This window comes from Trematomus bernacchii, unplaced genomic scaffold (genome assembly GCF_902827165.1).
Source record: "Trematomus bernacchii unplaced genomic scaffold, fTreBer1.1, whole genome shotgun sequence".
Taxonomy (NCBI): domain Eukaryota; kingdom Metazoa; phylum Chordata; class Actinopteri; order Perciformes; family Nototheniidae; genus Trematomus; species Trematomus bernacchii.
Genome location: NW_022987588.1, coordinates 6179493 through 6197199, shown reverse-complemented (window position 1 = coordinate 6197199; position 17707 = coordinate 6179493). Strand labels below are relative to the sequence as shown.

Sequence of the window (17707 nt, the reverse complement as noted above, 5' to 3'; positions counted from 1 at the left end):
GTGCAGTTTTTGGTGTCAGAGTGAGACCTCTCTCCATGTGTCTCCTCTCCGTCTCAATCTGTCTGCATGGCGCTGATTATCAGAACTGTTGTAAAACCATTTCACAGATTCTGCAGCAGGTGAGAGACGAGGCTTTCACACTTTAAAGTTTAAACACTGGAGAGATGTTTGAGCAACTTCACACAGCTTTGCTTCCTTTCATATATTTCTTTCAGATAAATCGTGTTAGCTTGTTGTGTTTCAGTTCACTGTATAAATCAGAAACGCGTGAAAGACATTCTCAGACTCGTTAAAGCAGAAATCACAGACATGTGATTACAGTATTTAAACTCTCACATGATGAGATGTGGTGTGTAATTAAGTACATTAACCCAAATATTCTATTCAAGTACAAATGTGAGGTACTTTTACTTGTATTTGTTCTTGCAAATATTAATAAGACAACATATAAATCAACTAATACATATTTAAACATTTTACCATCTGCAACACTAATGTCATGCAACATACTGTATTTCTGATTCTTAAATAGGCAAATCATCTCTTCATGATGAGTAGGCAACTTTTCCTTTTGGAAGTTTAAATCTACTAAAGTAAAATGTTCAGGACTGTCTGTATATGGGGTATTGTAAATACTGTGGCATAAATACACTTTCAATATGTTTTGCATGTGTGTTAATTCCAACTCTGATAATAGATACATTTTTTCACTGAATGATTAATCAGAGGCTGATTTATCATTAACTTGTGCTTGCATAACTCCTCCCATTCAGTCCACTGTTCTCCATTCAGTCTCTGACCCTCTTCTCGCTGCTCAAAGGTTGTTTGCAGCTGACCGGCGGTGGTTCCACTCTCTGAGAGGAAGTGAAGCAGCCGGAAAACACTACTGTTCATCTTTCTCACACTCAGCTACAGGTAGGAGTCGTCTTGTTAAAAATGTACCTTTGTTTTATAAGTTAACTAAAGGGGCCCTTGTATGCTCATTTTCAGGTTCATATTTGTATTTTCTGCCTCTACTGTGACATGTCTCCATGCTTTAATGTTCAAAAAGCTCTTTATTTTTCTCATACTGCCTGTGCTGCAGCACCTCTTTTCACCCTCTGTCTGAAACCAGAGCCCAGTCTGCTCTGATTGCTTAGCTGGCTGGCTCTGTTATGATTGGTCAACCGCTTAGAGATGTCCCGCCCCTTAGGCTATCACGTACAATGTGTTGTAGCACGAGCCAATAGAAGCGCAAGTGTTACATAGTGATGTCACAATGTTCCCGGAAGTAAACAAAGGAGTCCAATGGAGGTGTTACAGGCAGGGGGAGGGGGTAGGATTTTAGCCTTTGCAGACCATTTACTTGCACAAAAACCTATACAACACTAAACAGTAAAGGAAAATCCCCCCCAAAGCATAATAGGGCCTCTAAATTAAACAACCAGAAATGTTACTGAAACATTGATATAGTGAAAACATTATCTGCAGTTTACTCATGTTCTAGAGGAGTCGTAGTGTAACAGAGCAGCTATGTTTTTGTTGTCATTTGACTGAAGTGTTTGCTCCTCAGGCTCCACGATGAGTAAGAAGCTGCTCCTGGATGTGGACTGTGGGGTGGACGACGCTCAGGCCATCATGTTGGCGCTGGCCGCCCCCAACGTGGAGGTCCTGGGGGTCACCTGTGTCCATGGAAACACCACGGTGGAGAATGTGTGTAAGAACACACTGCGAGTTCTGCAAGCATGCAATAAACTCGAGGTGGGTGCAGCACTGCTTTCTATACTGTGCAGGTATTTTATGATCTTGACACGGTAAACTGGGGAATATTGAACAGGGGTTTCCAGACCATCGTAAATGTGTGAGAGGAAATTACGTGTGTCATGTGTGCTGTTTATAAAAGTGACCGACAATGAGTTGTGGTTCCTCAAGCAACACGACCAGAGGCAGGAACTGGACCAATGTACACAAGCAGTATGAAGACAGTTAACTTCAGTGGAAAAGTTTCAAGGCTAGGCAACTTCATTTGTATAGTACATTCGTTACACAACGGAAATTGAATAGGGTCAAATTACATTGAAATACAGCAAATGTAAAAGATTTACAAACATAAAAGTGCAGGAAAGTTCTCTGGTTGTGGCTATGTGATTTGAAAAGATATAAAATGAAACATCTGACAGAATATTATTATTATATTAAACACAATTAATTATACAGGAAAGCTCCTTTTAAAACTATTTTTTCATTTTTCTCATCGTGTAAATCATCATATCTTTTACATTATAATAACAAACTGATTGAAAGACATGTAACAGCTATAATATTTCATTGTGGGTTCTTCTTGTCATGAGACAGATTCCAGTGTTTAAAGGAGCAGCGAAGCCGATCCTGGAGAACAGCCTGAGTGCCGGACACTTCCACGGAGAGGACGGGCTGGGCGACGCTCCGGACCCCGACGCCCCGGGACTGGACCGTCTGCAGGAGGAGGGCGCCGTGTCCGCCATGATCCGGATCATCAACCAGAACCCAGGACAGGTGAGGTGTGTGTGTGTGTGTGTGTGTGTGTGTGTGTGTGTGTGTGTGTGTGTGTGTGTGTGTGTGTGTGTGTGTGTGTGTGTGTGTGTGTGTGTGTGTGTGTGTGTGTGTGTGTGTGTGTGTGTGTGTGTGTGTGTGTGTGTGTGTGTGTGTGTGTGTGTGTGTGTGTGTGTGTGTGTGTGTGTGTGTGTGTGTGTGTGTGTGTGTGTGTGTGTGTGTGTGTGTGTGTGTGTGTGTGTGTGTGTGTGTGTGTGTGTGTGTGTGTGTGTGTGTGTGTGTTCGTGTGTTCGTTCATGTAATATTTGAGCAACAATTAGTCGATGGACAGAGAATGAATCCCCAACTTTTTGGATAATTTATTAATCATTTTTATATATATCATGCAAGTGTTGCAGAAAGATGCTGTTTTCAGCCTTTCATACAATATATGTTGATGTCCTGATTCTCTCTGTTTTATATCATATTCAACTGAATGTCTTTGAAATAAAGAAAAAGCTTTGGAGTTTAAGAACGTGGGATGGACAGGTTTCACAATTTTCTGACATTTTATAGACCCAACAATAATGACAAATATATTACGTGTGTTATGTGTGAATGTGTGTTTTGTTTGTGTGTGTGCATCTGTGAGGTCTTAATGGTGTGTGTTTATTCCCCCCCAGGTGTCTCTGGTTGCCACGGCTCCCCTCACTAACCTGGCTCTGGCTGTGAGGCTGGATCCATCTCTGCCCAGTAAACTCAAAGCGCTCTACATCATGGGAGGCAACACTGAATGTCAGTCAAATCATTCACTAGTTTGTTCACACTGGTTGGTGGTAGTACATATGACAATGGGATGGCATATTAGGAACATTGTAGATAAAAAAACAACAATAATTACACAGCTGAGGGGTTGAGCAGAGGACAACAAATCCCTGAGATTAAAAGGTTACATCTTTCAGTAAAAACTCAGATTATAAAATCCTTAATAAGCAAAATAAACATACACATTCTCTATCAAATTAACACATTTAAGAGAAAATAATTGTGCTTAATTATGTTAAGGAACTACATTGTTTCACAAAGTTAGATTGACGTCATTACAGTAAAGAAGTGCCCAGTTGACAGGAAATAAATTGACGACTTTAATCCTGGAAATTCTGAGTTTTTTTGGAGAATATTACCTACTTGTTCTTTTATTTTATAATCGTTCTAATCTGCCTTTGTATGATCATGTAATGGTGTACTTCAGTGTGTAATCTGTGTGTTTCTCCACAGCTCGAGGAAACACTACAGTGTGTGCCGAGTTTAATTTTGCTGCTGATCCAGAAGCTGCGTACATCGTTCTGAACGACTACCACTGTCCCCTCTACCTGGCCTGCTGGGAGTTCACCTGCTACAACAAGCTGTCCTGGGTCAGGCTTCCTCTTACACATAGTCACAAATAATTTCTACTACAAAAGCACATAACCTTTCTAAAAAGTTAAAAGGAAAATACGGCAACACTGTTGATAGTAAATTAGCTGAATGATAGTAAATGCTATATATTGACCTAAATCTGTCCATAGAGCAATTCAGTCTGTGCGTACATCTACCAGCATGCATTGCGCAAAAGCCTCTGAATCCTGGAGACCTTGCGAGCCATAACCTTTTGCATTTCTTCAGCCAGACACTAGAATAAATATGGCTGAATATCAGAGAAAGCCAGCACACTGTTAAGAGTATCCTCGTCAATAACATCCTCTGCACTCATATCTTAAGATGCCATGGACACAGTTCGCAATACAAGCAAAGAGATCAAGGACAAATAAAGCACTTTTTGAACATTAAAGCATGTAAACATGTCACAAAATATATACTATGGACCTGAAAATGAGCATAATAGGCCCCCTTTAATGTATTAATGAACTCATCAGGGAATCGTTGTTGCTCTGTTTATATTTCTCCTTGTCTTGACAGGAGTTTTGTGACGCCTGGCTGGCGCAGGACACCGATAAAGCTCGCTTCATGGCCCGGATCTTCCGCCACAGCATCGAGGCGTCTCAAAGCGAGCGCCTGCAGAAGGAGTTTGTCGCCGGTACAGGTTTCGTTTCCTGTGACTCGTACGCCATGGCAGCCGCCGTGGACGACTCTTTCATCACAGAGAGCGACCATTACCCGGTGAGCGTGGAGCTGACGGGAACACACACCAGAGGCATGATGATAATGGACACCGTGGGCTTCCTGAAGAAGGAGCGCAAGGCTTTTATCATGAAGAAGGTGGATATGGAGAAGTTCAAGCAGATGATGATAGCTGCTTTAAAATAACAGCTTTAAACACTCTACGTTAATGACAAGACGTCACTTTGTCCGTCCACACATTTTGGCTAATTTCTCTATTTGTGTTTTTAGTAATAAGGCAATATATTGTATTTAAACTTCTGCTACTAACTACAAACTGTGACTTTGCTTTGTCTTTAGCAGGAAGGATGTAATACTAATTTTGTACCATGCAATTTTAACGCTTAAGATTTACTAGTAGGGCTTAAAACGTTTTACAAATATATACAATTGTGATTATTTTGACCGATATTCCAATAATATTATAGGAATGATATCCTAATTTTCATTGAAAATAAACAAAAATAAATATGGTTTGAATTTTGCAGCGGTCTGTACAGAATAATTAGTTTATTGTGTCTGTAGAATATGACGTGTAAACCAAGACATCTTTGAAGCACTACAGTATTGAAAAATATATTTTGATACACATTTCCCTCGATCAATTATTGGCTAAAGTGCGATTTCTGTTACATTTCCATGAGTTGTTCAGTCCACTTTCTACCTCAATTGTATGACAGTGTTTTCATAATGCATATACATGGTATGTCAGAAGATGTTTGATAACAACACATCATTACAATTTGAATAAGAACTCTTTATTTTGTACTATTTCTTTAATTACATCAACTCGTAGCACAAACACCACACTCAATCATTCAAAAAAAGCTCCCGTGTTATTCAGCGCTTCATGTTGCTTGTGTCAGATTAACGTTAGGTAGACCTTTACTACCCACTTTTTTTTGACACATTTCAGATGAGGTTGCACATCCTCAGACTAGTGAGCCGCGCTGATGAATGATTTAATAAATACAAGTATTTACAGATGTCCAGGGTCCAGTCCTCAATATCCTTTCCTTCCTCTGAACCGCGACCGTGTGTCAATCTGTAAAAAGAAAAGACAGAATTTAATTGAATCATTCTCTGTTTTGGATATAATATAATAATATGATTTATGTCTCGTTCTGCTTCTGACCACTTTGGGAACACACAGCTAGCAGTCACAGCAGGAAAGAGGAAGGAAAACATTCCCTCTACTCCTTATTCTTCCCCTTTCTTTCACTTTGTAGTTTCACAAGTGCTTTGATGTCATTACCGATGACTTACCATAGACCTCTTGCACTCGAAGAAGGACGTCTGCAGGGCTCTGCAGTGGCCTTCCTTCAGACACTCACTGGGCATCTTCCCCTCCTGACAAAATCAGAAACCAGTTAGAATACACTGGACCCTCCCATGAGCAAAACATGCATTCCCTCCCACAAATGCAGTATTTGATCTCGTTGCACTAACTTCCTCAGTTGGAAATGTTGTTTTATCTTAGTTAGGGACGACATTTGAGGATTGTTGGTATCACAGAGACATATTTCCTATCTACACTTAGTGAAACAATCCTTTTTGATCTCTGGATAGGATAATTTAGCTATTATAGAAACATCATTAAGGGATTTGACTAAAAAGTATGACATTTCCCTGCAAAATGTAGTGGATTAGAAGTATAAAGTAGCAAGTAAAGTACAAATATGTAAAAAGTACTTGAGTAAAATTACCTCAGAATGATTGTCAACCACTGGTTCATTAAGATAACTGGTATTATCTAGGTTTATTATTATGTTTTATAATTATGATGTATTTCCTAATGTTGAGTATATGTCTGAATGTTTGAATATTAAGTTCCGGATGTACAAAAATCGGGTAAAGTTATTAATAGGGTGACGGTTACATATTATACTGCCTATGGCCGGGTTAGGGGTCGGGCTGCTCAATTAATCGTATTTTAATCGCAATTACGATTATGGTTTGCAACGATTACGAAAACAACGTAGGCCTAATCGAAATAAAACGATTATTCTTTTATTATTATTATTACTTTATTGGTTTTTCAGTTTAAATTATACTTAAAGTTCAGGGTAATCAACTGTTAAAAACCTACTGTTAAAAAAAAATGTCTCCAATAAATTGATGTTTTCAAAGTAAATGGATAATCGTTTATAATAATCGTGATATCAATTATTGACCCAAATAATCGAGATTATGATTATTGCCATAATCGAGCAGCCCTAGTTAGGGGGGAAATAAATACGTTTTCCATGGGACTTTGATAAAGCAAATTATTTAAGGGTTATCTTATCTGTTAACCTTTAACTAAGTAATTACAACACGTTGAACTTGAATGTTTGTATCTCTAGAGGACATTTTCCTACCTTCACCACGCAGTCGTGCTGCATCAGGCAGGCCTTGAAGTCCTCTCGGACGCCGGAGCAGGCCCGGCCGTCCTCCTCTTTTTCGTCGTAGTACTTCGGCATGGTGCAGACTCCACTTTAACACCAGTTATTCCTTTCATACATTCACAACTACAACAACGTGCTAACAGTGACACAACCAATGTTATGGAAGCTCTCAGCCACCATGTTTCTGAAAGTGCATGACGGGTAAACGGAAGTACGTCGCGCTGAGAATTGCATGCTGGGAAGGTTTGTAGTTTTTTTTTTACAGATCAATAATTCGTGTGTAAATGTTAATGTTAAACACCTTCCACAAATGTAAAAAAAAAGTGTAAACACACAGAAATATAAACAAATATGTGCACATACAGAAAGAAATTCCACACATAAAAATGAAATCCGTGAATACTCAAATTAATTTACAAATACACAAAGAACATTTGTAAATATATATTCAACATACAGATAATTGATCTGTTCAAACTGTTTATATATACAGTCTATGGTTCAAACACATTTGACCTCGATAGTTGTTTTATAAACATTTTGCAGACCAATCCTGATCCATGTGTGGAAAAACTACATCAAATAAGCTTTGTGGTTATATTTGCAATAGATTTACTTTCCCTTTTTCTTTACAGCTGTTCTGGAATCTGGTGATACCGATGGCATGAGAAATGCACGTGGAACAACATAACACAGAAAAAGAATGGCCATGACTTCCAACAACTTTTATCTTTTATTTCAAAGATGTCCATGAAAAATGATGTCAAACATCAGCGGCAGGCATACACATGTACATGATGAAGGCACATGAACTGATGGGGGTGTGGGTTTGTTTTTAATCAAGGGGAAGAGTTCCTTTCATTGTTATTTCTCATGTCCACTTTAAACAATTAAAGTAAGGGGGGTCATAAGGAGATTAATGAGCGTTTATGCTGCTTTCATGCATTCAGTCTGTGGGTCCAGGACAAGAGCGGAAAGCAAGTCCTGTTATTAGTACTGAAAATGACTTCACACTTTTAAAATCATGTCCACCATTCAGCTCTCATCTTCTCACAATTACAAAAAAAAGACTGATGAAGAGGTGGCTGAGACAAGAAATAATAATCATGCACATGAACAGCATGACTAGGAAAAAACAATTCCACTAAAAGGCACTTCACTTTCCCCTTCGATAAACCACTAACATGTCAAATGAGTGAAATTCATCCACTCATAATATTGGCCACACACACACACAAACACAAAACATGTCGACTGAATTTCAATAAACTATGAAATGAGGCATAACAGAGAGTGAGGGAAATAAAGAGAGATAATGCTCATTGCTTTTTATATATATTTACAATCAGTGAAAGAACTACACAACCTCAGTCAAATCTTACAACAAAAGGCGCAATCATCAGTAGTCATAATATTCTGTCCAATCAAAAAACAGATACTTGATTGAACAAAATAGTTTGTCATATAGATTTGGAGGAATCAGTGAAATGAACTAAGGGAAGATGGGACATTTAAGTACAATGGTGAAAAGTGTGATGGCAACAAAAAAAGTGAAAAAAGCAGTGCAAATCACGCTGTTTCAGAACAAACACCCCCCTTTTTTAACCGCTTTCACTCAGATGTTGATCTAAACATCCAGTAACTTATTTGACTGTGTATATTATTTTAAAAATATTAGTATATCCAGCAATCAAAGTGTAGGCAAGAGTGAGAGATTGGAATAATGTTGCTGAGACAATTTCAAGGGACCTGGATTTAAGGCACAATTTTTTTTCTAATTTTGACCCACAACTTCTTCAACAGAATCTATTCTCAACTCTCTTACCATTCAGTCTTTAAGAAGTGAAATTAAATTCAAACGTTTCGCTTCAAGTGAAAAGAACTGACCCGAGCACCTGCAGACAAAAGTTTGCAAGTAGCTGCAATAATGAAAGAAAATGTATAATAGCAATTTAGGCAACAAACACAACAGGACACAAATAAAAACAGACTCTGAACTACCATAAACATCTCTCAATAGAATAAAAATATATTTTACCTCTTGTACAAATTAAAGATTTATTTCAAATAAATTAAGTCACCTTCATAGATCGTCATAGCTCTATAATAATATATCAATATATTCCTTCGGGAAAATGACGCCAAGGCAATGTCTGATTGGTTTACTGTAAATGGACGCTGAGGTCACATGGCCCGTCAGACAGGAGCTGAGATATGGTGTCATGGAACTTATTCTCTCAACGTATCGGGGTACCTCAGAAAGTGGCCTACAGTTTAGTCAAAGTTGTTACTGACTGGCTACAGGCAGGATTTTGGAACAAGCTCGTCCTGAGTGTGTGTTTCAGGACAAGTGGAGTATTTGAAGTGTGTCGGACAATACTCTGGGAGCGAGGGAAACATTGTTTGGGCTGGTGTTAATCTGGAGCTCCGTCATCTCTGTCGGGAACAGAGCGACTGGCCGTTAGCGATGACAACATTCTCCATCATCGAGGGCTGTTTTTGCTGAGGCGTTAGTGACAGTGCAATGCCCCAGCTGGCCCGAAGGTGGCAGCATTGAGTCACAGGAGGAGGAGGGTTTGGCAGCATCACACCACCGCTTCTCCCCAGATGTGATGATTTGTCCTCGTTTGTCCTTTTTTTCTGATTGGGTTCAAAGCCGCTGAGCAACACAGAGACTTTGAGAGCCGGAGCAGAATGCCTTCACGCACTCCGCCGCTGTTCTTCAGGACAGTAGTATTCACATTCTCAAGAAATGAATTAAGAGCACAAGAGTGAGGGAGAGATGCAGAGAGAAATGGAGGAATCGATCGACGGGAAGCGAAAAACAAAACAAACGGACGAAGATCAGGGTACAGGGAGGCGGCGCTCCTCAGACAGCGGGCTCGGATGACTTCACTGCTGGTTGCTAGGCGCCAGAGGCCCTGCGTAAGCAATCGAGGAGAGTCTGGTCCCCCGGGGGGGCCGTGATTCATGATCCAGAGTCAGCCTGCCATCCTCTTTATATGTATCTGCAGGAGAGCGTTACATGTGTTATTAGTTGAAAACATTGAGGCAGAATGCATCTTGAGAAAGTGGTGTTAAATGTGATTTGACAGGAGAGGAACAGGTGTGTGTTTGGCTCACTTCACTGAGGATGGCCCACACTGCCGAGTCTTTGATGACCGAGAGCCGCAGAGCGATGATGGGATTGAAAGAAGGATCCACGACTCCCTCTGCCACACCCTTCTCAAACTGACCTGTGGGTTCAAGCAGACACAAAGACAATATTAGGGACAGGAGAGCCCAGTGCTAATGATTAACACTGGGTGCTGAAGTGAGAGGGAAACATTAACTGGCTCACTGGAAGAATATTAACTTCATGTTTCGGCACATGGCCTTAATCACCTCACCTGAATACCCAGTCACTGACTTATGCACTTAAAGGGGACCTATCATGCAAAATGCACTTTTGTACGTCTTTTATACATGAATATGTGTCCCCGGTGTTCCAGGGAACTCACCAAGTGTCAGAAAACACAACCCTCTCTATTTTCCTCCATACCCAAATCTCTAAAAAAGGGGCTGCAACGGATCTGATAAAAACTGATCCAGATTTGAACACTGTCCTGACGTCAGGACGGTTACGGCTATTGGGCCAACTCCACCAATCAGGAGGAGACAGCCACGGCCATTGCCGTTCGAAAGCGCTGGAGACGCTGTAGTACATATGCCAGGCCAGTAGATGGTGCTGTTCTCACTGAATCAGCCCTTGCAAAAACAGAGCTAACATTTTTCAAATTGAGCGAAATGAGGCATGGCTAAAATGCATGATCTGTTTGGTATTTTGAAAAAAAAAAAGTATAAATATGCCTTATATAGGTATGGTCCTACACTATATTATTCAAATATAGCATGATAGGTCCACTTTAAGTTGTATTTACTTATCTGTATTAATAAAACAGCTATATTTCCCCTGGTGTACTTACACTTATTTATATACGTTTTAAAATAGTCTATACAGTAGTTTGTTCATTAATCTGTCTATAGTGTTTATATTAAACTGTCTATGTTTATACCTGTTCTATAGTGAATTCAATGTATATACCACTGTTTATAGTGTATATTCTGCTACATACTGTTCATACTCTATTTACTTAAACATTTTATATCTGTCTTAGATTATACTATGAATTACACTGCACTTCACTGCTTTTTCCCCCCGCACATAGCAATTTTGTTGTATCAGTTTGTGTACTCTGCAATGACAATACATTTTAATCTAATCAAATGTTTTAATTGTATTGTTATTTTATTCTGTTTCTGACATTCGTTATTATTTATTCTTATTGATCCTTGTGTGAACTCTTACCTGTCCTATCCTTTGTTCTAAATGTTTGCCTGTTGCTGCTTTAATACCCGAGTTCCCCTACAGGGATCAATTCATTTATCTAAATCACATCCACAAGGAACATTTAAACGAAAAAGGTATGAAAGTAGAATCTTATTAGAATATTGTCAGCAAAAATATAAAGACTTAAAACGACTCCAGGAAGAGCAGAAAAACGTTGGAAGTTAGGAAAAATGGAAAAAGGCCGTGACGGAGAAAACATAAACATTTTTGAAGACTTTCTATCAATGTAGTCATCATCAGTGTGAGTGTGTAATCTGATCAGACTCACCGATCCTGTAAAAGCGGTCTTCAGTTCGCTTGTACTTTTCTTTGGCCTGAAGTCCTGGTACCTAACATGTAGAGCACAGTCAAATAAATGAGAGACACAAACAACTTTTTTAATGATTTCTCATTTACGCAGCACTTTAAACGGATGCTAACATGTGAGCCTGCACAGGGAGTGTGAACCTCAGCGTCAGGATGTATCGCTTCGGGCGCAGCAACGATTCTGTCATGCTCACATTGCTGTCAATAATCAATATGCTACGTGCCTAAGAGCAACCACTCAATGTAATTAAATCAAAACTGTTAGCACATCACACCAGAAGGGTGACAGTGTGTGTGTGTGTGTGTATGTGTGTGTGTGTGTGTGTGTGTTCCTACCGAAACAGGCAGTATTTCCACGGTGGTGTTCTCGATTTTGTCACCCGGGTGCTCTTGGTTGCCACTGCGGAACAGGAACCTGCCAATCAGATCAAACATTAGTTTTAATATTTACATTCATAGAAAAGCATTCTTGCACATTTCCCCTCGTGGTAGTTCATCAAGACACTTGTGGATGGTTAATTAGGAAAATTGTGTTCATGAAATAAATTGTTGTGTAAGTGCACTTCTTTCATTTAATCGAGGGTTAACTGTCAGTCGGATATATTTTCAATGCGTTTGGTTCTTAGATCTCATATGCAGGTCATAGCTACAGGTTTTGAACATTAATGATTGCATTGCCTTTTTAGCCAGCTTAGGAATCTCAATAGATTTCGGAGGATGATTTGAATTCAAGAAGCGTGGGCACAGATTGAAACGTGAGCTTCACTTAAGAAAGGTTGGAGGATTCAAGGAAGAAAAGGACGATCATGCTTTCCTTACTTTACCTGAAACAAGGCCGATTTCAGTTTGAGTTTTAACTTGTAGAAAACAAGGTTGCTACACATTTTGGTCAATTGATTTCCATGACTTATAGTAACAGTTTCCTTACCAGACATTCTGTGAAGGTATATAGTATCAATGATAAAGTTAGTGTTCAATCAGCCAGCAATCAGACACAGACACTATAACTGATATTTATGCTTATGGAGAAATAAGTGTTGTACATGTGCTGTGTCCTGCTTCTGCCCGTTGGGATATAATTGAAATAACAGAACAATAAAAACATATAGTTCCAGAACATTTTTACTGAATCAATAACTTTCCAGAACAGTTTGGTTGAATTACATAACCTTTTTCAGTTTTTTCCCGACCCTATGAACGCTTTAAATTGTTAGCAGATAGTAGGAGGCAGAGAAAGTATGTCGGATCATAAAGAACGCAAAGCAGTCTGTATCTCTCGGCCAACTGCTGATCAGATGTTTTCTAATCAGCAGAGCAAAAAGAGTCTGAGTCGGTATTATTGCTGTCATTCAAAAGCACACAAAACACTCTGAGTCAGAGAGAGAAAGACGAGGCGGCCTTTTCTCGCTCACAGCCACTTAGTAGCCGATTGATCGACAGTCTCGTGGTCCAAACATTATCTTTACGAGTGCAATGAATTCACTCATCACCATAAAATGAATCTCCACATGACCAAATCTGAACATCCCCTTTCCGCTGCTGTGACGTTTTTCGCAATCAGATCTCTTTATATTCCCTGTCTTTCTCCCACCTTCTCCACGGCTCCACAGGGAGTAGGAGGCTGACCCGAGGAAGCTTATTTTAGAGCACTCTCATTAGCTCAGCCGGATCCCTGAAGAGACACACTCTCACACACACACACACACACAGTGAAGCTCAACCTGAAGCACTAAATGGCAGGAGGCAGAGGAAAGCGAGAAGACAGATTTCTGCATGTGCTTTCATTGCCAACATTATTATAATACATGTATGCTAATCATATTATTTCAACAGATGACACTCAGATAAAGCCCTTTATACATACTTCTCTATGCTAACAGGTCGGTCAAATTTGAAGAGGATGTAGTCTCCTGCTTTCGGAGTGATGGACCAGAAGAAGTCCTCTCCCAGGTACGTCTTCTCCAGCGTGTGACCCTGGTACACCTGTGTGACACATGACATGTTTCGTCCCACCCTAATCACTGATTGTAAAGCTGAGAGACATTGTGTTCAATTAATCATTAATATTTGTATGAACTAGGCTGAAGCTTTATTACAGAGACTTCCTTATTTTAAGATCCAATCTACCGCTGATAACAAAGGTGATCAGGTTTAGGACCTGATTTGGAAATAGTAATCATAGATAGTCATTGTTTCTATCCTTACAACTAAGATATAAAAAGGGGTTTACATAAGCATCCTACATTTTAGATAAACTCACCTAATTTTGGACACATTTATTTTATTTAACCAACTAAATGCTGACCGGTGGAATTGAATCACAGAGAGGATTAAAGCAGGCACAAAGGATACGGTTTGATGATGAAACCCTCATTATCAGATGCAGGCTATCCCTTCAATGATGCTACAGACACGTGTAACTCATCTGACTTTCAGCTAAGTGCCTTGTTTTTGCTTAATTTTAAGTGTGTTTTCATGTATGTTTAAATTACACAAACATTGGTTATAAAGTATTTTAGCTCGGAGAGATGTGAAAGGTAGCATTGGTTACTTTGTAACAGACATTAAAGCTGATGTCGGATTGATTATTTTTATGTTTTAAGCTGAGATAAGATTGAATCACAGGATCAAAGTAAGATAGTTTTTTAAGAGCAAATAGGGGATTATTCCTATCTTAACTTCAGACTTTCAAGACAGGTAGGTTTCTATAAAACAGCCTCAGAAAACTATAAAGTAAAGTCAGAGACCCTGCAATGATACCTTCACTGAAGTGGAAACCTCCGCTGGGGGGTTGACGTGCATCTTGTGGAGCAGAGGCTTCAGGAAATCCTTGTCCTGTAGACACATATAGATGGGATATTCTTTTTATTTTTTTTATTTATTCTACTAATTCATCCAAAAAAGAAAAAAGTATAATTCATACACACAAAGATAAACAAAATTAGTAGAAGAGGGCTGAAGCATAGCTTATAGGAAGTAGCCCTCCCGTGAATCATCCGAATAAAACATTGGCATTATTGCGTCAAAAACGTATAGAAATTAAGGAGTACAAAGAAATAAAGAAAAACTAGGGAAAAAATAAATTGAAGTTAGGGAAAAATAAATAAATGCATATATATATATACATATATATATGAAAACTAGATATAGGGTCATTTTCTGCACATGTCAATAGCAGTTGACTATCTTTTTTGAAAAGGAAAATACTATATATAAAAATATATATATGTACACATGTACTTGGCAAATAAATAATAATAATATATGCATATAAACATTGTGAACACTTATTTTCAAGTGACTTTTTTTACATTCATATGTTCACACATACACAAAATATACATAAGCACTATATGTTCAGGTGTATAAGTACACAAATGCACTCATATACACCAATACAAATATTACAAGGCAATTTCCAGGGCTGAAATAATAATTCAACCGCATAACGATGAAAATAAATAAGAGGTAAAAAATAAATAAAAAGTAATGTAAACAATATTAAAGGTAGGGTAGGTAATTTTGGAGAAACCAGCTCGAGTGCGCTAGAATTTGAAAATACACAGCCGGAAAAAATCTGCCACTTCCTTACAGAGCCCCTCCTCCAACACACACGAATGCGCACATAACCAATGAGGGCATGAGATAAGTTTGTGCACGAGATGGAAGGCTGACAGGCAGGTAGGCCATCCAGTTATTTTAGCCGGGCCGGCTAAGATGATTGGTCGTGCTTTTTACAGTACTACGGCTTCCACAGATTACATTTTTTTATGGATTTTTTGTCAAAGCACTTAAGATATTCATTGCTTTCGGGATGTTAAGAGCATTCCATGGAATATAACAAAAAGTGTATCTCGAGCCGGTTTCTCAAACTTACCTACCCCACCTTTAAATAAATAAACAAACTGAGAAGTTATTATTTAAAAAAAAAAAAATTGATTCTGGGAATACCCAATATTTGTTAGCTGGAGTAATCTGCAAATACACCTTTTTTTTTTATTTAGTTTTGAACTATTATATTAACATTTCTATACAGAAAGACGCTTCTAATGTTGATGAAAATGTATGAACGCAGGGCCGTGAGACTCACTGTGAGTTTCTGGATCTTTCCAGCAAGAGAAGAATGGAGTCCCACGTGTTGAAACAGGGAGGGTCTGAAGCGCACACGCAGGCTGGACTTCTGCCGCTCGCAGTGTTTCTATAAAAAATACAGGGAGGATTGATGAAACCTAAACTCCTTACAATGTCACTTACTTATAAATCTATACAGTGGCCTCAGTGCATACCGCATCTTTCTCCGGGTTGCAGACTTTGACCCACAGGATGTGGTCCAGCAGCCAATCGATGGGCTTCTCCTTGTAGAACATGAAGATGAACTCAACAATGAGGTTCAGGTCCGGAGCCTGGAACATTTTTCCTGGAGGAAAGAGAGAATAAGGAAGGTTTATGGACATGCATTGATTCTGCACAGCGTCATTAAAGACAAGACGAATACAAAAAGGGATGTAGGGAGTTGCTACATATGGATTTGCTATTCCCTGCCAAATCGTGGTACTTTACAATGACCCAATTTCTACACTGATCTCTCTCTCTCTTCCATCCACGGTGCATTTGACTGCGTTTGATCAAAATTCTGTCAAGTCTGTTTCAGATTTGTTTTTGTATTTAAAGTTAGTTAGAGTAATTTTACCTGATATGTATGTATATGAAAAATAATCAATCAATCATACATGAAAGAAATACATATCCATTTTGTATATGGGTGATTACTTATTAATCACCAACAGAAGAAAGTCTTTACTTCATAACAACATAGTGAGCCACAAACACCCCCCCAGGATTGTCACCTATTGATAAATCCAACAAGTATTTCTGCATTTGAGTACTTTGCCAAGTGCATTTCTAAATCCTGAGTTAAGAGAATGAGTAAATAATCACTTTTGAGAGACCATTTAGCCAGGAAATGAAACTTTTTGGCTTTCAAATAATGCTCCATTTGACAGATCCCCCCCTGTGGATGCAGTGTATTGATCATGTGCTAAACGGGTCGTACCAATAAAGCCCAGCTGAGAAAACTCCAGGATCATCCAGTCCTCCGACGAGAGCTGCAGGGCAAAGTTCTTCATGGTGGCAAAGTAGTTAGGCTTGGCCACGATGTCATCCTCCAGCTGAAGAACAAAACAGGAGGAAATTAGTTGAGGTTGCTGATGGAGACAGTGGGAATCAGTGTTAATTTTGGCAGCTGTTTTTGATTTAGTCTTAGTCTTAGTCTTTAGACGAAAATGGTTATTAGTTTTAGTCACATTTTAGTCATTTCCATCCTTCATAATTTTAGTCTAGTTTTAGTCGACGAAAACTCAAAACGTTTTAGTCTAGTTTTAGTCGACGAAAACTCAAAACGTTTTAGTCTACTTTTAGTCGATGAAAAAATACATTTTAGTCAACTTTTAGTCCAAATGTTTTCTCTCTTTAAACCAATTCAGTTAGGCAAATACAGGTATCTGAAATTGTAATCAAGGTGACAGCATCAAGTGTTGAAATTCGTAAAGCAACATTTCACTCTCTTAACACTTTACTTGTGTAATATCTAGGGATGGGTATCGCTAAGGTTTTCTACGGTACTACTGGTCTTATCAATACTGCTTATCGATCCGGTACTTTAACGGTATTCTTGTATTTACTTTTTGTTATTTTTTAAAGGAAAAAACTAACAAATTGTTAACCTAATTAATTGCTTTATTTAAATGTGAAATAAATGAAATATATATAATTATGTTAAAATATTGTACTGTACTTGAGTAAAATGTTGAGGTACTTGTACTTTACTGGAGTATTTAAATGTTTTGCTACTGTGTACTTCTACTCCACTACAGTTCATAGTTAAATGGTGTACTTTTACTCCACTACATGTATTTAATACCTTTAGTTACTTTACAGATCTGGATGAATGATGTGAAATATAATCAAGTGTTAA

At 38.7% G+C, this 17707-nt stretch overlaps 3 protein-coding genes across 4 annotated transcripts in view; 1 reads left to right on the top strand and 2 right to left on the bottom strand.

Moving 5' to 3' along the window:
* The first annotated feature begins 15 nt into the window (after window positions 1-15).
* Window positions 16-5135, top strand: si:dkey-4e7.3 (uncharacterized protein LOC402865 homolog). 2 transcript variants are annotated; one of them, XM_034128946.1, is made up of 8 exons: window positions 131-147; window positions 345-346; window positions 821-915; window positions 1553-1740; window positions 2335-2514; window positions 3174-3285; window positions 3769-3905; window positions 4450-5135. In XM_034128946.1, coding segments are annotated over exons 2-8 (1062 nt in total). In that variant the 5' UTR covers window positions 131-147; the 3' UTR covers window positions 4798-5135. The 2 variants fall into 2 exon arrangements, with proteins under 2 accessions (XP_033984836.1, XP_033984837.1); XM_034128945.1 differs by lacking the exons at window positions 131-147; window positions 345-346 and adding an exon at window positions 16-119.
* Window positions 5136-5386: 251 nt separating this feature from the next.
* On the bottom strand, window positions 5387-7247 carry LOC117481310 (cytochrome c oxidase assembly factor 5). The gene is made up of 3 exons (XM_034128947.1): window positions 7011-7247; window positions 5917-6000; window positions 5387-5695 (listed from the first exon to the last, which is right to left on the bottom strand). Exons 1-3 carry the CDS (start codon window positions 7110-7112, stop codon window positions 5654-5656), a joined length of 228 nt encoding a protein of 75 aa, XP_033984838.1. The 5' UTR covers window positions 7113-7247; the 3' UTR covers window positions 5387-5653.
* Window positions 7248-7751: 504 nt separating this feature from the next.
* Window positions 7752-17707, bottom strand: part of mgat4a (alpha-1,3-mannosyl-glycoprotein 4-beta-N-acetylglucosaminyltransferase A) — a 41572-nt gene continuing 31616 nt past the window's right edge. The window contains exons 8-16 of the mRNA XM_034128944.1: window positions 16787-16901; window positions 16020-16150; window positions 15824-15931; window positions 14494-14568; window positions 13598-13716; window positions 12070-12148; window positions 11696-11756; window positions 10161-10273; window positions 7752-10045 (exon numbers count right to left, since the gene is read on the bottom strand). Of these exons, the coding sequence (XP_033984835.1) occupies window positions 10019-10045; window positions 10161-10273; window positions 11696-11756; window positions 12070-12148; window positions 13598-13716; window positions 14494-14568; window positions 15824-15931; window positions 16020-16150; window positions 16787-16901 (828 nt within the window). The 3' untranslated portion in view covers window positions 7752-10018. The remainder of the gene's footprint in view (window positions 10046-10160; window positions 10274-11695; window positions 11757-12069; window positions 12149-13597; window positions 13717-14493; window positions 14569-15823; window positions 15932-16019; window positions 16151-16786; window positions 16902-17707) is intronic.

Bases quoted from the DNA above. Each gene is read 5' to 3' on its own strand.
- si:dkey-4e7.3 (XM_034128945.1), top strand. From the start codon at position 67: ATGGCGCTGATTATCAGAACTGTTGTAAAACCATTTCACAGATTCTGC. The intron at 120-820 runs GTGAGAGACGAG...CGCTGCTCAAAG, and splicing joins TTTCACAGATTCTGCAGCAG to GTTGTTTGCAGCTGACCGGC. The intron at 916-1,552 runs GTAGGAGTCGTC...TTTGCTCCTCAG, and splicing joins TTTCTCACACTCAGCTACAG to GCTCCACGATGAGTAAGAAG.
- LOC117481310 (XM_034128947.1), bottom strand. From the start codon at position 7,112: ATGCCGAAGTACTACGACGAAAAAGAGGAGGACGGCCGGGCCTGCTCC. The intron at 6,001-7,010 runs GTAGGAAAATGT...TGATTTTGTCAG, and splicing joins AGCACGACTGCGTGGTGAAG to GAGGGGAAGATGCCCAGTGA. The intron at 5,696-5,916 runs GTAAGTCATCGG...TTCTTTTTACAG, and splicing joins TCGAGTGCAAGAGGTCTATG to ATTGACACACGGTCGCGGTT.